General features: G+C 39.2%; 4 protein-coding genes across 5 annotated transcripts; 2 read left to right on the top strand and 2 right to left on the bottom strand.

Moving 5' to 3' along the window:
* The first annotated feature begins 7464 nt into the window (after positions 1 to 7464).
* LOC131335392 (phosphatidylinositol N-acetylglucosaminyltransferase subunit P-like) lies at positions 7465 to 10881 on the top strand. Its single transcript, XM_058370715.1, has 6 exons — positions 7465 to 7580; positions 7852 to 8011; positions 8437 to 8694; positions 9387 to 9459; positions 9988 to 10106; positions 10370 to 10881. Exons 2-6 carry the CDS (start codon positions 7972 to 7974, stop codon positions 10492 to 10494), a joined length of 615 nt encoding a protein of 204 aa, XP_058226698.1. The 5' UTR covers positions 7465 to 7580; positions 7852 to 7971; the 3' UTR covers positions 10495 to 10881.
* Positions 10882 to 11360: 479 nt separating this feature from the next.
* LOC131335391 (putative pentatricopeptide repeat-containing protein At3g15930) lies at positions 11361 to 13916 on the top strand. Its single transcript, XM_058370714.1, has one exon. It carries the CDS (start codon positions 11624 to 11626, stop codon positions 13871 to 13873), a length of 2250 nt encoding a protein of 749 aa, XP_058226697.1. The 5' UTR covers positions 11361 to 11623; the 3' UTR covers positions 13874 to 13916.
* A 2932-nt stretch (positions 13917 to 16848) lies between these two features.
* On the bottom strand, positions 16849 to 18948 carry LOC131335390 (uncharacterized). The gene is made up of 2 exons (XM_058370713.1): positions 18755 to 18948; positions 16849 to 18079 (listed from the first exon to the last, which is right to left on the bottom strand). The coding sequence occupies exon 2, from the start codon at positions 18061 to 18063 to the stop codon at positions 17083 to 17085; it is 981 nt and encodes a 326-aa protein (XP_058226696.1). The 5' UTR covers positions 18064 to 18079; positions 18755 to 18948; the 3' UTR covers positions 16849 to 17082.
* A 916-nt stretch (positions 18949 to 19864) lies between these two features.
* On the bottom strand, positions 19865 to 23469 carry LOC131335388 (protein FAR1-RELATED SEQUENCE 6-like). Of its 2 annotated transcripts, none has more exons than XM_058370712.1 (2): positions 23235 to 23469; positions 19865 to 22244 (listed from the first exon to the last, which is right to left on the bottom strand). In XM_058370712.1, the coding sequence occupies exon 2, from the start codon at positions 22205 to 22207 to the stop codon at positions 20192 to 20194; it is 2016 nt and encodes a 671-aa protein (XP_058226695.1). In that variant the 5' UTR covers positions 22208 to 22244; positions 23235 to 23469; the 3' UTR covers positions 19865 to 20191. The 2 variants fall into 2 exon arrangements, with proteins under 2 accessions (XP_058226695.1, XP_058226694.1); XM_058370711.1 differs by having other exon boundaries at positions 23037 to 23399.
* Between the last annotated feature and the right edge of the window lie 91 nt (positions 23470 to 23560).

The following is a 23560-nucleotide window of genomic DNA, read 5'->3' as shown; positions in this document are numbered from 1 at the left end:
ATCACCCTCGTTGACTAATGTACTAACACTTTGCTAACCCCTGATGATCTATATCGTATGACAAAAAAAAAAAAAACCTTACCAATTGAGAAATGCCTTGTCATTAATTTGCTTTTTTTTTTTTTTTTTTTATGAATGGCAAAGAAAACTCCATTAGGCCCCGTTCCGGAAACGAAAATAAGTACTTATTTTTTAAGTAGGCAATTTCAAGCTTAAAAATTATGTGTTTACGTAAATAATTTTCCTATCAATATAGATCTTATTTGATATATCTCATTGAGATCTTTTATACGGTGAAAAAAAAATTGAAAAAAAAAATTTCATTTATATTATTTTTAAATTTAAAAATATAAAATAAATACTTATTTTTTAAGAAGATGTTCTGGAAGGGAGCCAGTGTCCTTGTGGTGTCCATAGGTCTCATCACGTAAATCCTCCATATGTACCTCAAAAGTCAACAACTGTAGGAGTATATCAATGGTTGCATACATGGGGCCGGATCCTGTCCATTTTTCCGGGTTCGGTCAATTTGGTGCATTCAAACAGTTCAAAAATATTTTAGACGACTCAGATTTGAAGGAGTGTTTTAAAAAAATAAAATAAAAAACACTCACTTTAAATCCGAGCCGTCTAAAACACTTTTGGACGGCTCGGATGCACTCAAATGGACCGAACTGATATGAGGAAAATGGACGGGATCCGAGTCCTGCACATGTGGCCGAATGCGTTAATGTACTTGTAACTTTTGAGTTGATTGTTGTAAGTTGTACCACTGCATTCTTTTTTCTCTCCAAATTTTGCAATTTACCTTATTAATTTGATAAATTATTCCATTTTAATCACTCAAATACATTTGTATACCACTTCATCCTCAACTTTCTATTTGCAATATTAGAACAATTTCACTACACTAGTAAAATGAGATGTATAATGGGAAATATGACCACCACTTATTATTTCAAACTCTAAAATTAATGCATATATAAACTCCAAAATTCAAAAAGCTGGACTAAATCAGGGGCTGTATGCATTATACTTTAGCAATTATTTACAGTTTTGACTATAGTCTCTTTTTTTTCTTATGTCTAGAACTCACAATGCATTCGAATATGGAGATCTAGGAATAAAATTTGAAAAAAAAATGATATTCTTTCGAATTGGACCAATATTGCTCAATATGACGATTTAGTAGTCGCTCTTAGATTTGACCCATTGAGATAATTTAACAAATTGGTTTGTTTTAATGATTTATCTGAGTAATTTTCTTAATAAATATGTGAGGTATTATTATTATTGTTATAATGTTCTTATAATTATCATAAGCACCATTTTTTTTCTAGCATTGTTTATTAATTTTTTTTGGAAATGCGTTTAATAGGTGTCTCACTTATGTTAATTAGTGGCTCCAACACTAAAGTTAACCTGACCCACTACCCTCTCCACTCCCAATTGAGCTTAACTATGGGTACCCCATTTAGTGTACATCAGTTTGCATGGGATCTATTTTGAGGTCTTACAGTAATTATCGAGACCGTTCAATTTTCTAAAATACATTATTGCAAAGGTACTTTCAAAAAAATCAGCTTATTCGGATATCGGTAGAGATTTGATCAATTCATTCAATATTATTCCATGCAAATTCAAGGACGAAAATCAATCAAGGCCTTTACCAATATTCGAATGAACCGATTTTTTCACAGAAACTCTGAAATTATATTCTAAACAAATTAAACAGCTCCGATTATTTATGTGAAACTCTCATACGATAATTCAGTTAATTTACATATAGATTTGGTGTACCATTATTGTTTTTGCTCCCAATGTGTAATTGCAGTCCAACAGGTTTCTCAACCCCTCTCATACGGACAAAGGTTCTCAACACCCCCCCGCCCCTCTCTCTCTCTCTCTCTCTCTCTCTCTCTCTCTCTCTCTCATCCTTCGTCCCCTAGCTTTGTTATAAGTAAATGCAATCTGCAGTCTCTACTCTCTCATGAATCCTCTCTCTCTCTCTCTCTCTCTCTCTCTCTCTCTCTCTCTCGTATGTGAAGGAGGGAAACATCGAGAGCCAAATTTGAGCAAGTCCTGTCATGCCTTTCCACGGCTTTCTTGAACTTCTTAATCTTCCAGCTATTTCTTTTCCTTCGGATAGGGGGTAGAAGTTCAAGAATGCTCTGCAAAAACATGGCAATAGGGCTTTGTCAACCTGTACAATTGAATTGAATTATCACACCTTTTATCATCTCGATCGATCAGATTACATACAGCTACATCTTTATTTTTTTTTCCCGTGAAATGTGATTCTTGGTGACCGATCAATGACGGATATGATGAATGCTATCCACTGGAGTTGTAATATATTTTATTTTTTTTATAATTAGGTGTTCGGTCTAACTTACGCTCATCATTGAATTGATTCCAAAGAAGTTTATTGAGAAATTTCGAACACTATCCACGGGAGGCGTCGTAGATAGTCGAATAATTGCAGGGCTCTTTCATCAATATTTGTGTTTTCTTATTTAAGGTGAGTACATTTTCTCTTTTGGGATTTTTTCTTATTTTTGCTGACTTCCTTTCAATTTGGCGTGAAATGTGAATTTAGGGTGGCCGCGAAATTTTAGCTTATCGGTGGAAAAAAGCACTAGAATTTTTTTATTAAAAAAAAACATATGATAGGTTGCTTAGTTTACTTGGTTCCCTTGAACTACATGTTTTAGTTACGCACAAATTTGAGTGAATTTTCGCTTACTCTGACTTTCTACGTATGATCAATGCAGTGTAGCCGACACTAAAGAAAAATCAAATTATATCTAAAAAAAATGAAATACTAGTGCTTTTTTTTTTTTTTAAAGTTGATCAACTCCTGAAATCTCACAACAGCCGCCCCTTATTTACTGTAAAATTTAATCATTATATCTTGAGCTACTTTTTGTTGTACATTTTACTGGTAATAATTCATGTGAAATCTGATATCCCATAATTTTCTTCTCCCTATTTGGATGGCTACTACTCCTGCATAGCATCGTCATCGTAGGGATTGGGTCTCAGATTGGACAGACGATTGCTCTTTGAGCATGATATTATTTCCTTACTCCTAATAACTTGTAAAAATTTCAAGATTAATGAAATTTCAAGATTAATGAAATTTTTTTGCTGTTCAAAAAAAAAATCATTTATTCCATGGAATGCTGCTTCAGTTTCCCCTTCTTCTTCTTTTCTCAACTTTTCCATTAGTTTTCTCCCATGCATTAACATATAGTACATGAGAAAACATTCTTTCCGGAGGCGGAGGAAAATGGGGTTTTCAGTCATTCCCGTGGCCCTCTTTCCTGATTTTTTTTGGATAATCCGAACCGTTCATCATATAGAGCGCGCAAAATAATATATCCACGCAAAAAATAAGTTTGTCCGGACATCGATAGATATGTCAAAAGTTGATTTTAAGACGAAAGAATGGACGACCGTGGACAATTTAACTTAAAAAACAGTTGACAGATCCATGCCGCTCTTATTTCCATCTAAAACTCAACTTTTGACATACCTATCGATGTCTGGACAAGCTGATTTTTTGCGTAGATACATTATTTTGCAGGTCTTACAAGATGCACGGTTCAGATTATCCAAAAAAACGTTCGGTGGAGGCCCACACTGGAGGTGGCGGAAAACCCCTTGTTCGCCGGCGCCGGACAGAATTCATTCTCCTAGTACCTAGAGTACGTACTTTCTTGATTTCTCCTTTGCAGATACAGTAGAGTAGATAGCACGAATGAATTGATATATATTGTACGTTGTATCTCATTTAGGGGAAAATTTTCAGTGCTGAGAGGGTATTACGCGGTGCCCGCTCGCGCATCCGAGCCGTTCATTTCGTATTTGAACGACTTAGATTTGGAGAGAGAAAAATGAAAAAGAAAGTGTTGGGGTAAGAGAAAAGAGAGGGTTTCAATCCGAGCTGTTTAAAAGTGTATCGGAAGGCTCGGATTCACTGAGTGGGTACCACGTAGGATATACCCGCTCGGCACTGAAAAATCACTCCTCATTTTGCGAAGAAAATGTGTAAGCGCAGTGAGCTACGTACTGTTTGATTCATCGATCTAACTTTTTTCTTTTGTATGGATGACACACGCTCTGAGAAACCTTATTCGTTTTTGGGGTTTCAAAATTCTTGGTACGATCTCCAATATATATTTTCTCTATTTATTTTTTTTCACTTATTACTTTAAAAAATTTCCGTCAAAATCCAAACCGCGCGAACAAGATTATGAGACTTACAAAATGACCAGCTGTGATCGTCAAGTGAGAGGTGAAGGTGATGTGGGAAATGTAATTCTGTATAACAATTCCATTATATGCTACCTGAAATTTACCAGATTACAAAAAACGAAAAAACAGTAAACAGTAAACGAAAAAACGATACAAAATCGAACTGAATGCTGTGTTTCTCGGCGTATACATCCTTAAAACAGAGATGCTGCGTATCCAAGAGTGTTGAGGTTGAATTAATTGATGTCTTTCTCCCAGGATAATCCGTCTAAAGCCGAAATGAACGGTCCGGATTTGCCGAGCGGATACCACGTGGTGTCCGCTTGCGCATCCGAACCGTCCATTTCATATTTGAACGGCTCAGATTTGGAGATAGAAAAAGTGTTGGGGTGAGAGGAAAGAGATGGTTTCAATCCGAACCGTCCAAAAGGATAATGGACGGCTCGGATACGTCAAGCGGGTACCACGTGGGATATACCCGCTCGGCACTGAAAAATCTCTCCCGCTCGACACTGAAAATCTTCTTCAGTTGGAGGGGTGGCGTGTTTCAAAAGCTTTGTATTTTTTTTGGTCAAGCGGAAAATCAAAGCTTTGTATTTGATTGATCGCAACTTGAATGCCGACATGTAATTGCTAGGGAGTCAGTGCAACTGCAGAGGGTACGTAGAAACGCAAACGCGCGCTTCTGTCATCTCCATCTCTGTTTTCTTCCATCTCTGTTTCTCTCGATCAGTGCTTGTTCGGGTAGTACTAAATTTCAGGCATTTACTGTGCTTCCTTATACAAGCGATCTCTGTGCGTGTGTCGGAGAGAGAGAGAGAGAGAGAGAGAGTAAACTCCAACAAAAATGACAAGGTGTTAAAGGTCACAGAAAGTCTACTGTTACCGATCGGGAAATCCCGATCAGAATCCCAACGTCCCACCGGGCACTCTCCGGCCACCGGATGGCCGATCCGATCCGTCCAATAATTCTATAAAAAAAAACCGAGTGGGCTTATGCGAGAATAAATGGCATTTGACGTGTGTAAGTGGCTGATCCAAGCACTCCTTTTTTGGCCGATCCAAACACAAAAATGAAGTGCTTGGATCGGCCACTTACACACGTCGGATGCCGTTTATTCTCGCGTAAGCCCACTTGGTTTTTTTTTTAGAATTATTGGACGGATCGAATCGGCCGTCCGGTGGCCAAATAGTGCCCGGCAGGGCATCGGGATTCCGATCGGGATTTCCCGATCGGTAACTGTAGACTTACTCGGAAGGTCACCCCTCACTCCAGTCTTGTTGCAGTCTATATCAAAACAAAAACAGTTTTTATTTTTTTTCTTTTCTCCAAATGGGCAAGAGAGTTGTATAGGATCACGAGAAATTACTTAGAATGCAATGATGTACGTAATAACTATGTGAGAGTCTGCAACAATTAAATTAGACATAATATGTAGCAATCAGTGGCGGTTGCCATCATATACATAACATCGTATTATAAGGTCATAGTAATATCTTGGAAACCCCTTATGTGAGATTTATTATTATTTTTTTTTAATGAGTTGTTGACAAGGAGAATCGAACCTAAGACCTTAGAATGGAGCAAACACCTAAGTTTCAGGCTAAGACCACTTAGTCAATCCCTTGGTTATTCGTTATTATTGAACTTCCAAGATAATTGGCACCCGTTAACAGAATCTCTGTTTTGCCCCTACAACAATTCAAGAAAAATATTAATGCTTTGGTCATGAGACTGTATTGATCTCTTGAAGTGTCATTAATGCATTGACTAAAATTGATCTCACTTGGCATGTTCCACCATCAGAACAGATGATACTTAATCTTAATACGGTGATCACCATAACATTGCTCGAACAAAAATATTTTAATAAGTTAGAAACAAACAATGAAAAAAAGGCTCGATCCCTGGCCTCTTAGGTGAAAGCTAGCATACAAGAGTGCTCTCTACATTAAAATGATTGGGGCGTTTGTGAAGTTTGATTCCATTTAATTTGTGCTTTGGAGACTACTCCTAATACCCAAGATTTGACATAGACATGAATATTAAGGTAGGTGATTTAAATACTATGATATAAACACTTGTTACACACAACAGACGATGTAATATATTGTACTCTTTTAATTCGCTACACAGTGAAAAATTAGTGTAAGCCGTGGATGGACCTAATTGAATGTTTGGTAAACCACGTGGACTTTTTGTATTTTGCGTCCGTTGTTTCTTGATTGATTGTCCGTCACGAGTTGCATGTGTTGTAGTTTAACTAAAATTTCTCAACAGTTTTTTAACTAGTTAAAGATCATAACAAAACATAAGTGCTGAAACACCACCCAACTCAATCCCCCGTTATTCAAATAGACTCCTGTCATCTAAATCCGTTGATAACAAAAATTGCTAAAAATGTGTTATGTTTTCCGTTAAATGCTGACTTTGTGCCTTTCTCTATCGTTTTCTCTCTCTCACACACACACACCACCATCACCATCACCCCACCACAATCCCCTCCACCGCCGCACCACCACCACAACCCCCACACAACTCAATCCTCCTTGACCCATTTCCAAACCACTTTGACCCAACTTACTCCCAATTTCAAAATTAAGATCCTACCCATCAATACTTCCCTCTTCAAATTCCTCCTCACCCTCGATCTCTTATTATCTTATTATTCAATTCTTCAACATCCTCTCTCTTCCCCCAAATCCCATAGTTCTTAAGTGTGAAATTTCAAAGCTCTCTTTAGAAAAGAGTGGGTTGTGCAAATTCCCAACCCAAAGCTCATTCACTCCATCATTTGGTCTTACACAATCAGCAACCTAATTTGTAATCATAACTGCAAGCCCAAACTCAAATTGTTTCCCCATCGACTTCAACTTGTCAAAATCAGAATGGAGGTAGAGATAGGAGGTGACGAGACTGCCGTGAAAAAAGAGGAGTTGGGTGGAGATGAGGAAGCGATCGAGGATTGGACTACCAAGTGTGCACTTTTTGGTTGCGAGGAGGAGGAGGAGGGGGCAGGGAGAGTTATTGGGTTCAAGAGAGAGAGAGAGACACACCAAGTCAGCATTTAACGGAAAAACTGACCATGTTAGCAATTTTCCTTACCAATTTGACGGATTTAGAAGGAAGAGGCCTATTTGAATAAGGGAAGAAAAATTCAGGAGTAAAATTGAATTTTTTAAAAGTTTGGGAGTCTATTAGAGATTGAGGTCAACGAAAATATGAGAACGATAGCTGAGTGACGGAGTCAGAAGGTGAAAAGGCCAGCTCGCCTTGTCATCGTCCTCGTCTCTCTCTCTCTCTCCTTGCGAGCCTACAGGTAATCATATACCAGCATTTTACGTCTCCGTCGTGCTATCATTGTAATTGCTGAAGCTTCACCATTTATGAGATGCCCACCACCTGTTTGGTGAAATGTTTGATTGGTAGTTTGAACCACCCTTTGATGCATGCAAACAGGACCCAGACCAGAGCAATGGGGTCAATTAACTGGACTTTTTATACACATGCTTAGAATTTAAGATTGCTCCGTTGAAATTTTACTAACATTTTTGCCTGAGGTTTGAAAATATTACTTTTGATTTCCCCAGTTAAATACTCTGAAAGTACTCTCCGCCCAGATGAAATACACTCCTGCTGCAAAAGCCAGCTTAAACAACAAGAAACAAAAGCTTTTGCCTTGACAGAAACCAGTTGCCCAATTAAACTCCATGTCCCAAGCCTCAGCTCCCCTTTGTGTCTGGATTCTATGTAAAATCAATTTGTTCAATTTATGATTCAAATTGAAGTCATCTATGATTCAATTTGTTTGTTGATTTACTTTCTCAAAGATCCTATTTGTCCTTGAATCATGGAATTTCCCCCCAGATTACCATGTCTCTTAATAATATGAAATTCTCAGTAGTTTGAGGACTGAGTGCAATACAGTTTATAGGAAAATTGGAAAACAACTAGGGTATCATTCAAGCTAAATTTTTCCAACCACCAAACTAAAGTCCTTGCTCCATCCGTAATTTTTTTTCTTATAAACATCAATACACTGCAATAGTGGTGTTCCTATAACATACTAAGGAAACAAAAAAAAAAAAAAAAACCATTTCTTGATACTGCATTGTATCAATTTTTTGATATTAGAAATGTGGTTGTGAATGTATCTCCTCGTTTCACCTCTGCAGCCAGTGGGATTTTGTGTTGCAGAAGTAAGAATACGGGTTTGATCGAGCACGGAATGCTGAACGAGAGGGTGATGGAAGATCCTCGTTCTGTCAATAGTCCAAGAAGGGTCCTCAGTCTCTCTAGGAAAAGGAAGGGAACCCTGTCCTTTCCAGAGCCTGATGACAAGGATTCTGGGTTTGGCCCGTCTGGAGAGCATGGTCCAAAGCCTTCTGAAGTATATGGCTTTGTTGGCTCCATATCAACTGTTGTTGCTACAGGTATACTTCGCCTCTCATTGTGGAGAATTCTCTTCCATTGTTTGCTTCTTTATATATCGTTTCCCATTTCTTTTGCTAGTTTATCAGGTTGTGGTTTGTTATATCTGGAATGCACCCATATAGGATACATTTGGTTGGTATGATAGCTTGGATAGCATCTGGTGTTTAATGGATATTAAGTTCTGCAGGCCGGAAATTTTACAGATGTTTGCACAGTTTTGGAAAGGCATAACTGTCCAACCACAACTTGTCAGTTATTTGTGGATACTTTGATACACTTGAATGTGTTCTGTGGTGTGAAAAAAAATTGACTATGTTTATAGAGATTTCCTGTTGGAGTGAGCTCGCTTATTTTCCTCAGGGTTGGAAGCTGTTTGTGATTATTTATGAGGGTCACTGTAAAAGCTAAAAAGATCTTAATTTGCAATATGTTTGATGCTGTTAGTTCTCGTGAGTTGACTCAAGTTTGAGATGGTTTGGACGCAAGCACCTAATGTTTGCTGGGCTTATGATGGATTTTTGCTTTATGTGTAAGGCCTAAGTGCAATGATGTTGAAGTTGTTCATTTCCAAGAATGTTAATCTCTCTGATTAAGAGTTCTTTTTCTCATGTATCTCTTTATTGAGCAAATTACATTCATTTGGTGCTTTCTGAAAGTCTGATATACTTTTTTTTTTTTTTCTCATGGGCAGTTATTTTCTTGGTATGGGCATATGTTCCTGAGCCTTGGTTACACACTATTGGGATCTTTTATTATCCGAGCAAGTGAGTAAGATTTGTCCTTGAAGTTCTTCAATACCAAAATTCTCTGCGCTAGATATTTCCGTGTCTGTACATACCATCTCCATTTAAAGCCTCCATAGGTAGAATTTTCGAGGTTTCATGCAAGGTGAGATCAAGCCAAAACTTCTGAATTTTCTTCTTTAAGTTTTTTGAGTTTGTCAAGGTTGGCCTTTACTTGTGGCATGGCCGACATTGGACTCAACTAAGGTGCTCCATGGATTTGCACCTTGGTGGTTTTGAATTTGGAGGGAAAGGACTTGACAATTATGTAGTAGGATTTATCTATTCTGATGAATTTTGCTGGACAAACAAAAGAGAAATAGGATTGGAGTTTGAGAACATAATGGTGTGCCAAATTTATACTTTGGATGAGTTCAGAACCAAGACAAAAATGTTGGAACTATGTGAGCCAAAAGTTGTGGAGGTCATTGTTATTCTTGTTACACTCTCTCCCTTCAATTTTCCTTGGAGATTTATCTGTTATGAGGTTTACTTGGTTTTACCTTTCAGGTATTGGGCACTGGCAGTACCAACTTATGCAATGGTTACCATAGTGTTAGCCATTGGATTCTACATTGGCCTCAACTTCATGGCAACCCCTCCTCCAACTTCCTTGAACACAATCTTTGGTGAGCCATAACCGGCCATGCTGTTTGTTTGTTTTTTTGGATCTGGCCATGCTGTTTGTTTACGTTCAGTTTTTCTATACTTGACAATGTACTCCCTCAATCACAATTGATCCATCTAAAACCAGTAAAGTTTCACTCCAAAGCAGAAAACTTGTTGAATGCAGCAAGCCATGTAGTCGGTGACAGAAGTGGTTTTGAACTTGTTATTTAGTTCTTGCATTATTTTCTGTATTATCACAACTTGATGCTGCTTTATTCTGCAGATGAATATAGTAGAGAACCTTTGAGCTTTGAGCCATCAGCGGAAGGCGATGAGCAGCCAATTGAGCCCATATCTGATATTGGCATCAACCAAATAAACGATCTCATGTTCAATGATCAGAAGTGACAATCCACCCTTAGATGTACCCATGACGCCCCAGTATCGTATTATTCCCCATGGGAATGCGGTCGTGATATTGAAGAACTGAGTTTCTCCTGATCGAGAACTGTTCAAAGTGAGAGAAAACAATTAAAGTACATTGTATGCGATTAGCTTGGGATTATATTGCACTTGGAGATCAATGGAAGTATAGATGATTGCAGTGGCCATCACACTGTCAAATCCCGTGCAATTTATTGGTGGCAGTGCCTTTTTGTTATAATCTGCTTTTCTTTTTCTTTTTTTCTTTTTTTGTAGCTTCTCAGTCGTCTTGCTCGCTCTTCTTGTGATAGCTGATAGCCTGATACCGCCTTTTGATGTACTGTGCAATTGAATTTCTAATTTTGTGGCGAATCCTTTCTATTGGCTTCCATGTTGTTGGTATTAACAGAGATCGACCAGAGTACATATCTCTGGTTTTTCTTTGTGATATCTCAAGGTGTCCAGGCCAGTTTAGGACTATTTTTGAAGGATTAATCCCACCGTCCACTAGTGGGGAATCAAGTTAAAGTCGGAGCAAAATTTCAATGGACTAATCCCATGAAAATTGATAGCATCATAGCACATGAAAGATTACGAATATAAGAACTTTTAAAGGGAGCAAATTTGAGCTTGAAGCCCCGTCCAGGGCCAACCCTATGGTTTCCAAATGCAGCCATAGTGCTTAACCACAATAGGGTGAAGTAGCAAATCTCAGCCTCATAGTTCGGATGGATGGTAGGTTTGCTCCCCACACAATTGATTAGTGTACGATTCTTGGAGTTTTGCTGCAAGAAAGTCATAATATTTTGTGAATCCTCTAGTGCCGGTGTAGATGGTCTGCATATGACCGGAAGTGAGCTGATCCGAACATCGTGACCGTTGAAAAAAAAAAAAATAGCTCAGTTACTTTACCACCAAAGAAGAGATGGCTTCTGAATTTGAACTCAAGTTCCGTTCAAGAAAAAAAAAAATTTGAACTCCAGTTCAGCTCCATGTCTTGTCATATTTCCATTGATCAATTTTCGGGGCCAAAAATAGCTCCTCATGACCCCTGATGCTCCAAGGAAGTAAATTCAAAACCTAACATGTTGAGCAAATTCCTGACTTCAAGCGAATGCCACTCTCAATTCTGCCCAAAACCCAGTTCCTTCACTCATCATTCAAGAAGAAAATGGCTACTATTGTGGCTTCTCTATCTCCAACCCACATCTCTCCTCTGACCCACCTTCACTCCTCTCCAGAAACCAACCCACCACTCTCTCTCTTTGAAAACTGCAATTCAATGGACCAACTCAAGCAAACCCTCTCGCAAATTATCCATAAAGGCATAGCCTCTGAACCCGTTTTGCATTCGAAGATCATTGCATTCTGTTGCACTAACAAGGCTGGCTGTATGAACTACGCCCGCTACGTGTTTGACGCAATTCCGGAACCAAACGTCTACATCTGGAATACAATGATCAAGGGCTTTACTAGAATAAACTGTCCAAATTATGCAGTTTCATTCTATAAAGAGATGTTGGAAAAGAATATCAAGCCGGACACTTACACGTTCCCGTTTTTGCTCAAGGGTTATACGAGTGATGCTGCATTACAAAGTGGGAAACTGGTACATGCTCATGTGTGCAAGTTTGGGTTTGATTCTAACTTGTTTGTCCAAAGAGCTTTGGTATGTATGTATTCTCTTTGTGGTCAGATAGATATTGCTCGTGGGGTTTTCGATACGAGCTCAAAAAATGATGTGGTTTCTTGGAACGCGATGATCTCTGGATACAACAGAAGTAAGAGATTTGATGAATCCAGGAATTTTTTCGATGCAATGGCGAGAAAGGGAGTTTTACCAACTTCAGTTACGCTTGTTTCAGTGCTATCAGCTTGCTCAAAATTGAAGGATCTTGAGACTGGCAAGCGGGTTCATCAGTATATTATGAGTGGAAATGTTGATCCCAGTTTGATATTGGAAAATGCTTTAATTGACATGTATGCAGCTTGTGGGGCAATGGATGTGGCACTTGGTATATTCGAAAGTATGACAAAGAGAGATTTAGTATCCTGGACTGTTATTGTGAAAGGGTTTGTGAATTCTGGACAAATTGATGTAGCTCGAAAGTACTTTGATCAAATGCCAGAAAGAGATTATGTCTCTTGGACGGCCATGATTGATGGGTACCTCCGGTTTAACAAATTTAAAGAGGTTCTGATACTTTTCCGTGAGATGCAAACTGAAAAGGTAAATCCTGATGAGTTCACCATGGTTAGCATTCTTACAGCCTGTGCACAATTGGGTGCCCTACAAGTAGGGGAATGGGTAAAGACCTACATAGATAAAAACCAGGTCAAGAATGATATATATGTGGCAAATGCTCTGATAGACATGTACTTTAAATGTGGGGATGCAGAAAAGGCGGTGAGGGTGTTTAAAAAAATGGCTTGCAGGGACAAATTTACATGGACTGCCATGATTGTTGGTTTTGCCATTAATGGACAGGGTAAAGAAGCTCTTGACATGCTCTCTGATATGCTGAGAGCTTCAATAGCACCTGATGATGTAACTTATATTGGTGTTCTATGTGCGTGTACTCACAACGGTATGGTAAATGAAGGAAGATTTTTTTTCTCTAGTATGACTCTGGATCATGGGATAGAGCCCAGTGTAGCACATTATGGGTGCATGGTTGATCTCCTAGGTCGAGCAGGGCATCTAACAGAAGCTCTAGAACTTATAAAGAAAATGCCAATGGAACCAAATTCGATTGTCTGGGGAGCTCTTCTTGGCGCTTGTAGAGTTCATAAAAATGTAGAAATGGCTGAAATAGCAGCTAAAGAACTTCTTCAATTGGAGCCTGATAATGGGGCTGTTTGCGTTCTCTTATGCAATATTTATGCAGTTTGCAATAAGTTGGATAATCTGCGCGAAGTAAGAAATATGATGATGGAGAGGGGACTAAAGAAGACACCTGGTTGCAGTTTGATAGAGATGAATGGTATAGTTCATGAATTTGTGGCCGGGGACCAGTCACATCCTCAATCCAAAGAAATCTACTCAAAGTTAGAGGAAATAATGGAGGATTTGAAGTTTGCAGGGTATTTATGTAATACTTCAGAGCTGTCCCTTGATATAGGTGAAGAGGAGAAAGAAAATGCGCTTAATCGGCACAGTGAGAAATTGGCTATTGCCTTTGGGCTGATTAGTTCGGAACCTAGGGTGACAATTAGAATTGTCAAGAACCTAAGAATTTGTGTGGATTGTCACCATGTAGCGAAGTTAGTATCAAGAATGTATGATAGAGAGGTGATTGTAAGAGATAGAACTCGATTCCACCATTTCAGAAGTGGTTCATGTTCTTGTAAAGATTACTGGTGAGTTGGATCAAGTACTTCAAGCATTTTGTACATTTAAAAGTCTTTGATGTTAGGGTGTTGGAGGCTAAGTCGCCTAATGTGCGTTCGCACACGGGTGCGGGAGCGCGAGAGTGAAAACGTCTTCCAAAAACATTCCAAACAACCAAAATTCGCTAGTGCGAGAGAGGATTGAAAACGCGAGCAAAGAGAGCGAGGATTGAGTTCGGGAGCGAATGCCTCTAAAAAATCAACTCAATCAGATATCAATAAATGCTTGATCGATTCAACGCCCAATTTACTTGACAAAAAAATTGAGCAAGTATTGATCAAGTTCTTATGATATCCGACTGAGTATATTTAATATTTTAAAAAATGCTTGAATCGTGACAAAGGTGAGCTGTTGATTACTTATACTACCTTCGGTGACCACACCTAGAGGCAGCTAGGAAGCTAACCGTGACATTTTGCTTCGTAACTGCCTCTTGGTGCAATCACTGAAGGTAGTATAGATTATCGACGGCTCACCTTGCAACTCGTACTAACCGGACCTTGTCATCAGCTCCACTTCAAACGACTTATACTCCCTGATCATCCGCATGCGGACATAGCGCATAATGAGTCTGTAGTTGACATGGTAAAAAATAACCAGGTGCAACATGGTAATAAATCGCTTAACAAAAAAAAAAAAAAAGGTAATAAATCAATTCATAATTCATTTTAATCACACATCTCTTAAATAATACTCCTATTTTTATTTATTTTTATTTTTGCTTAGCAAACACTACTATTGCAAAGTATATTCTGCACATATTATCCAAACACTCTACCAAATTCAAAATACACTTTTGACTATAATCTAAAAAGCCAAAAAATTAAAAATGAAAAGCGAAAAGCGAAAAGTAGGCTCCTAAACATTGGAGTGAATCCCATCCAATTTTAAGCATCCAGTTTTTGGTCTAGTTTTAGCCATTTGTGGGCCTTTTTCAAGGCCCACAACAATGGTCGAAATCTTTCACTATTTAGAGCTCATTGAGAACATAGACTACGCCCAAAAAAAATCTCGTTGATCGGCAATTATTTGATATGATTTCGAAATGCATTAAGATTCAGAAAATTGTGTCAAATGGGTTGCAATATAGTGTTGCACACTTCTTCTTTTCTTTTCTTTTTTTGCAAGCTTAATGCGCTTCAAAATCATATCAACTCTATCCAATCAGTATAATTTTCAACGTGGTTGCTGTTCTCGACAAACTCGTAAACAATTCCGATCATTATTTTGGGCCCGGGAAGGATCCACAAATGGCTAAAACTAGTCCAAACTCTTAGAAAATGGATGGGAGCCGCTCCCCCCAAACACCCCCTATAAAAGAGTTCTTCTGGGTCCAAGTTTCTCTGTATTTCTAACTTATTTCACTCTTTCCATCTCTCTTCGTCTGCGGCAACAACTCTGTTTTCTCACGAAGGTTTGTTCTCATTTCTCACGAAATTGGTATACCTATGGTGTTTAGCTTCGTAATGTTGATATGTTCTGTTGGATGATGTAATTGTGCTTGTATAGTTGTATGCACGATAGTGAAAGTAGTAGTGATAAAAAGAGGAATAAAGTAGAAGTAGTCCTTCCCTATATAAAAAAGAAAATCCTGCCTCTTTTTTACGGGGTGGGTGGCTTCGCATATTCGCAGACTTTTCTACCGTTCAAAACTTTTTTTCTTCATTGTTGTCCCTATTTTGTGTCTTTTCTCTTCAGTTTCGTAGTTGCAAAGGTCAAGGACCCATTATGTGGAAAAACCACCTTCACGTCTCACTTTCTTTTTTACTTTTTATTTTTGGTAATTCAACTTGAAATTAAAAAAAAAAAAGGCTAACCAAATATACAGCCTACAAGGGACATACCCAAGAAGTAAAAAGAAAAAAGAAAAATAAGGAAAGTAAATTGTTGCATCTTAAGCCAAGTGGCTACGCAGAGCTAGTGGGATATATATAAATGGCAGTTTCAAATCCATCTTGAAAGAGGGCGATGAAACAAACGGCAAAATGGAAATAATCTGGACTAACTGAATTACAACTGGAAGTAGAACAATTGCATGGGTATGGCTTCGAGAAATGGAGATGCAAGCTGGAGAAGAAGCTGAAATCCTCACTTCTATGAAGTTCAAAGTGAGACTAGATCCTTCAAATTTGCTTGGCTTACTGTAGTTAATTGAGAAGCCTCAAGGCCTGATGAGCATTGGAGGGGTATTGACATCCAGAGGCAAGATAACATCCCATACAAGACAGGAATCAAATTGACCGTCGGCACCCCCCTACGTTTAGGAACAGAATGAACAAATCACTAAGCTTCCACCTCACAGCAACCTAGTGAGAACCGAACAGAATGTATCACCAAGCATAAATTTGGTCATACAATTCACACGTCAATCACAACTGGGTTCAAGTAAAACAAAAGTTCTAAGGGACAACCCCTCGAAGATAGGTAACAAAACAATGCTGAAGGATGTGAACACCTACAGCCTCATACTGAATCAACTGCATAGCTCATTACACAGCACGAATCAGATTTGGCTAGAAAGTGGCAAAGATAACACATGCACCTCCTTTATACAACCAACCAGACACCAACAGGACACAAACCAAGCTATAGTCTTTGCTAGAGCAGAACGAACTACCAAAACAAGGAGTAACATTAACAGCCCAAAATAAACTTTACACATCTCCCAGGCAGCAAAAACAAAGCACGAAAGTCAAACAAAAAACATTCTGTTCGATATGTTCTAATCTGCACACAGATTGGTTCGCTTAATTGATGATTTGAGACGGCAAGACAAGGATGAGGCTCCACTTGTACTCACTTGATTCCCCCGCTATTTATTATCTCCTCTCCTAGAAAGGATGAGACTCAATCACACACAGCTCACTGGGTCACACAATATACGAGGGCGCACAACTCCTGGATGGAATGTAACTGAACTGTACACAGTGAAAATGCACTTACATCCATACAGCCAAACTTCTCAATGTAAGTAGAAGCAATGCACAACTTCAATTCCATTGTCATCATCAACTACAACTAGCTACTAAGGAAGGTAGAAAACACAGAGATACAGTGCCACTGGGAATATAAAATGTACTACGGAAACATCCATGACTGCCTTAGAATGGTAATTCTGGATCTTTCGAATGTGCCATTGGAAAAAGATCAAAGTGAACAACATACTCAAATGACTCCAGACTTCAACTGGCACCAGGATCAAGTACAGGAAGCCGACAATGGAGACTAATTGATTTATCCCTTTGGCGCGTACCTGGTACAAAGAACTGGAATATCACAGTCAAGCAAGCACCTTGTGCAGCAATTCCATAAAAGGCACAGTCAGGCTTCGCCAAATGACACTGAAGACTCTTAGCAAAATGCTTCACACTAACTTGCACTGTCATCGCATCTCCCCTCTCAACTGCCCTTTGCGTTCGAGATTGAGCACTCAAATCTCTCTCACCAACCGGAACCTCTGATTGCTCTCCAATAACTGACAACTTACGAAACTCAGCACCAAGGGTGATCAAAGTAGTCGAAATTTGCAAGTGTAGGTCCCCATATTTGGTTATGGAAACATTAAGCAAATCCCCTACATGCTTCATTCGATCAACAAAGTTCTGCAACTGATTCATATCTGGGACTTGAACTAGAGTCCGTGGCAAATCTTGGGCCATTTCAAGAGCCCCTTGAAGTTCAAGTACATCGGATCTTGACAAGGGTTTTGAAATGGGTACATCTTGAATGACAGCAGATTTATAACCCTTGGTTTCAAAAGTCAGAAACGGAGTTGGTTGCTGCGAATGAGGGGGGAGTTTCTTTACCAGCTTGATTTGGAGGCGGTTAGAGACAGAGGCCCCACCATAGCCACCGTGACTGCCACTAAATTCTGCGTAGATGGCGATGACACTACGAAGGGCTCGTTGGAGGAGGGAGAGATCAATGGCAAAGGCAATGCGGTCATCATTTTGGCTGGAGATTCGATAATCATCAAAGAGTGCTTCTTTGCGAAACTGGGCAATGCATTGGACGCCATCACCATTTAGGAGGTTGTGAAGAAAGATTGCGTGGTCTCGGGTCAAGTAGAGATGGCAGGTTCTTCCCATTTTGTCTAAGGCTGGCAGGAACCTCTTCTCTAACAGGCTTACACCATTGTCAGTGAGAAATGCTTTGAACTTCATCTCTCAGAATCAAAACCTGAATTTCAATAAAAGTAGCATCTTAGATTCTTTAGAAGAAGGCTGACCCATCTGAGCAAAAATAAGCAAGGACTCTTTCCTCCAGATTAAGTGTCAGAACATTTATGAACTTCTCCAATATGATTTAAAAAAGAAGGCGGGAAGACCCTCGCAGAGTTCCCCAACAGCATAAAGCTTGGGAAGCTCAGACCCGGTCAAGATCCAAACAACCAGTAGCCCTCCACTATAAGTCTAGTCTAGTACAGTAGTTTTTTTTTCTTTCTATTAGTTGCGATGTGAACAGGCCTTTACCTATGGGACTAGTTGAGTAGGATTGCGTTAGATAGCGAGCTTCGGGGCTTTCGACATTAAAAAGCCTATCCGGCTTGGGTCTGCCATGGCTATAAGCGAATCACATGAATGTGGATATTAAATTCAGGAGAATCTAGATGTGTTGAAATGCATGTATGGTAGAATTAGAAGAATAACTGGACTAAAGCTCCTTAACATTTGATGCAAAAACATTGCATATGAAATCAACCCATACTTGAGAGGAAGATATTCATTGTCAAAGAACCAATGTTCGGACCCCTTTCTCATAAAGAGCAGCAATAGCCCTAGCTCCTCCAAAAGAGAGCTTAAAGAAACACTTTAAGAGAGAGAGAGAGAGAGAGAGAGAGAGAGAGAAGCATACCAGTTGGTCGGCCTAGGGTTAGGTATTCAGTTCTTCAACTGGTTGCAGCTTCGAAGAGAGAGCAGAGCGCGCGAGTTCGAGGAGGGACAGGATAGAGGGGAATAAAACAGCATATATCCGAAAGGGTCCCTCAAGTATTAGAGATTTCGCTTTCTTTCTCCTTCTCTTCTTCATTTTCGTTTGAAACACTGCTGAGACACTATAGAAATTATAATCAATGGTTTAAATTTTAAAAAATTTATTTTGAACAGCCAATATGATACGGGTTTGCTCTTTGCAGTCCAACCTCGCGCACCTCATGCTGCATATTAGTCTGACTCTTTTTGTTTCTCCATTTTTTCATACTCCGTATCTTATTGTTGTATTTCTCCAAACTTTTCGAGTTACCTTTGCTACTCTGAACTTAGCCAAGGTGGTTGTTTACAAGTTCAATTTGCTTTGGTTCAAGTCTTTTTTTTGGACCCCGGTTTCTTACTGGTTGGTTACCTTTTGGATTACTTGAGAGAAGCCTTTGCAGTTGCGTCTTAATCGTCTATCTCGACAGCCAATGATCCATATTTTTAAACGAATCTTTTTCAGGATAATCTATCCACATTTGTTGACAGAATCCTTTTAAAATATGGACCATTAAACAACCTTTTGAATGACAGATTACACTAATGACTCTGTAATCTAACCTCATACCGTAGATAAACTTGATCATTTCTTTTAGCTACAAGCTCAACTCAAGTGATTGTTTCCCATGATTTTCAAGGAGGGTGAAATATGGAGCTCAAGCTACTGAAGCAACATTAACACTCGCTATAATAACATACAAAACAAAAAAGAAGAAGTCATTTTTACGTGAATGAGAATAATGATTGGAGATATGGGTAATGATTGGAAATAGAAATAATGAGTGTTTTTTGAGTTGGAAAAAAATTTCCAAATCTTGATCCAAACCAGGCATCGATTTTTCAGATAAAAGTTTAGGTCTTTGCCAAGTGTTTGATAAAGTCCCCGAGCAATCGGATCGCACGATCCGACGGCTCGGATCGTGCACAGCACGCCCACTGGGTTGGTCCCCATATGCTTACAGAAACGAAATGGCAAAGAAACAAACTAAAAATGAAAAATCCAGAAAGATGAGTAATACTTGCATACGTACACAAAGACGAGAGTAGTTGCCTTATATACACTTGGGTGCACCCGAAGGAGAGATCACATTATCTAAAATACAAAGTTCTACTAGCTATTTGGTCACCAATTGTCCTGAAAGATTAAGTCTGTCAGAAAACGGGCCCATAATATGTACATTACACTCTCCCGCACGTGTAGCCTTGTTGAACGATGCAAACATTCAAGCACGCAGAGCAAAATGCAGACGGGAACGAATGAGGACCAGTGACTTGAATGCTAACCGTACAATCTATATCTACAGATTTTCCGGCTCTACAATTACCCAAGATCTTCTGCAAGATGCACCTTGTTCAATATCTCATCCAATGCCTGTAATGCAAACTTGAAGCAATCTTGTGATTTTCTCCCTTGCTCCACAACCTGCACACCGCATTTGTACAAGTGATCGTACATGTGAACTGGGTTATTTACGTCTATAATATTGCACCCATGATCAAGAACATAATTGCGCTGGATATCCTTTCTCCACCGCGAAAGAATGTACTGAGGTGGGATCTCCTGCAGGCCATTCTGGTTTAGAATGCTTAGTGCATGCCTACATAAGTACCCTTGAAAGTTGAATAAACCACATACACAAAGCACCTCCCCTTCTGACGGATTGTGCATAACCTCGTAATCTCTTGTATCCCTCCTATTTTCTTCAACTTCGGCGTGTTCTTTGACTATGTACGTATTGATTGAACCATCAACGCTTATTTGCCTTGTACTGGAACACGAGTACATCCCCTCGACTTCACTCTGGAACTTCTTAAATATGTTATTTGTGTACAGTTTTGATAGCTGCAACTCAAAATAAAACCTTGATATCAAAGCAGGACTTGAACTTCTCGACCCTACATCAGACATGGCTTCTTCTTGATGAAATTCCTGTAAAACTTGATCATACTTGCAGAGAAAATCTTTCAGAGGAGTACATTTGTGCAAAAATCCCTCGAAAAATGAAGTCATGCCCTCACTTGGTCTAACTGGCAACATTCCAGCCAAAAATATCTCCTTCAAATATACTGGCGTCCACCTTTTACGATCTTCATATAATATCTGGAGCCATTTATGATCCCTAAGTCCGTACTGCTGCAACATATCCTCCCAAGCTGCTTCAAACTCATGCGGCCTCAAAGACTGGTAAACTGCTCTAGTCAAAGCCATCTTAATTGCTTCATACTCATGCAAACCTCCCAGTTTATCAGGAAGCTTTTCCAGAATACGTGATAAACAAAGACATAGCGAAGCTCTAGGAAAAACATCAGAAAGAGCAGCTTGCATTGATTTGCATCGGTCAGTAATGAAAGCCGAAGGTGGGCGTCCTAACATATATGTAAGCCAAGCCCTAAACAACCATGTAAACGATTCCACAGTCTCGCCTGAGAGTAAGCCACAACCCAAAAGCACAGATTGTCCATGGTGATTTACTCCAGTAAACACTACCAGTGGAACTTCATAGTTTTCTGTCAAACATGTAGTGTCAATCACAACTACGTCACCAAAATAACGATACACAACCCTACACCTTGAATCAGCCCAAAACACATTCCGCATATATCCTTTTTCATTGAAATCCATTACGTAAAAGAAGTTTGGACTCATCAATTGCAAATGACAGAAGAAACTGTAAATAGCTTGTGCATCTCCTTGTTTAAGCTTCAATTGATTGGACTGATCAACACCAATCCCATATTCTCCATCTTCGGAGTATTTGTTTCCATTATCCTCTGCATCAACAAGAACTGTTCGAAACAACCTAACTTTTTGAACTTCTTCCGTGCTAGTATCAAGGGGCGGTGGTCTTTTTTTTTCAAGTTTCCCAACTCCCATGGTTTTATGGGATTTGTAGAACTTTCCACTGGCGGGACCAATCAAGTGGTTGTGCTCTAGCTCAACTTCAATAATCCTCCACCTTTTGTTGTCCATCAACCTGAACTTCACCATTGCTGGACAGCCAGTTCTTGTTTCTGGTCTTGGCCGGTTTGCCTCGCTTTTCTTTTTGAAACCTGCACTGCTGCAACTTAACTTTCCTCTGTACCGTTCTTTACCCTTTCTATACCATGTATTGCTTACTCTGACTCCAAATCCTTGGTCCTTAGCATAACAGTTGTAGAAGTAATAAACGTCATCATAGGAGTCGAATTCCATCCCCACAGCAGGAGGAAGGGGGTTTTCTCCTTGAATTGTGCCACCTTGACCAATGTAATCTGCCATTCCACAATAGCCTTCAATCTCAAATTCATCAGCTTCATCATCGTATGCAGGTTCACTGTTGAGAGAAACTTCATCCATTTAAAACAGCAAGGACAGCAAAAAGGGACAGAGAAACCTGTATGCATAGCCAAAGAAATTTAATGCTTGGAAAGGAGACCGCCATGATAATATAATCAACCTTTAGAGTTCATCTACACTTTTAGTTCTCATGATGGAGACTCTTAATTAGAAGAAACAAATGGTATCAAGCTGGAATAACTGTAAATAAGCAGCACAGGGAACGTGGAAAGATTGTCCATACGGTGTTAGAGTTCTTTTATGCTCAGCCTAAAGCCAATGGTAATGAATGCTAAGGAACAGTATTACAGAAAGGCTATAAGTTTGATACTTGTAGGAGATAACCAGAGCAGCTGATTTTTTTTCCCTCCAACCTTGAAATAAGCATATGAAACAGACGTAACCCATATCTGAGCCAGAGCTTCAGACCAAAATACCATGGTAAAAGATGCATTCTCAACACAAGGTAGGTATACTAAACGTTGATGAAGTCAAACACCCATCTTTCTCACTGCGACAAGAACTTGGAAAGAAGTGTTAATTGACAACTCAAAGTTCCAAACTTTCAACTGTAACTCGTCAATTTGTATCTTTTCCTACTACAGCAAGTTCAAATTTCACTAAGATAAACAAACATAAGAAGTATATTGTGTGCAACATTCTTACCCTTTCTTTAATTTATGTTAAGCGATAAAAGAGTTACATTCACAGAGTTACAATAACGGGATACTACATCAATAATGTGAGGTCCGGAACAACTATACAAGCCCGCTACAAAACAATTCTAGAAATAATCTGTATGGGGAAGAAATAAACTATCAGGGAAAGGCTCCTATACAGGAGAACTAACCTCCAAGAATCAATTTCGGCCTTTGGCAAGATTTGACCCCTTCACCTCTCTCATTAATACTACGGTAATTTCTGTGCTTAACTTAGCTCCTAGGTTCAGATTTAGGGTATTTGAACAGTACATACATAAATTGAGTAGCAAGTAACGATTGTGCGTGTATAGCAATTGATTAGTCAAAAGAAACAACAGGATTGTCACCTTTTCAAGGAAAGTAAAGCAAAAGGCGGCGGCTATTGGGTGCTTGGTGTATGGATTTGACTGGCGATCTCGCCGGAAAGTCGCCCGGAGAGAACGCAGTGGCGGAAAAGCGCGCGTTGCTTCAGAGTGTACGTAAAGCCCTATACCTCCTCCGATGGTTTCTTTAACAATCTCTAACAATGTGACGATTGAGATAGACTTCATGGAGCACTGTAAACGGACTCTTCACGTAGCCGCGAAATCTCGATTTTTCGTTTTGGCTTTTGATGGTCCGAATTTAAATGAATTATTAACATTTGGATCGTTTAAAACACTCTTAAAAAGTC

The sequence above is a fragment of the Rhododendron vialii genome, chromosome 8a (assembly GCF_030253575.1).
Source record: "Rhododendron vialii isolate Sample 1 chromosome 8a, ASM3025357v1".
Classification (NCBI taxonomy): Eukaryota; Viridiplantae; Streptophyta; class Magnoliopsida; order Ericales; family Ericaceae; genus Rhododendron; species Rhododendron vialii.
Note: the sequence above shows the minus strand (reverse complement) of the source record. Positions and strands in the feature narration are given on the sequence as shown.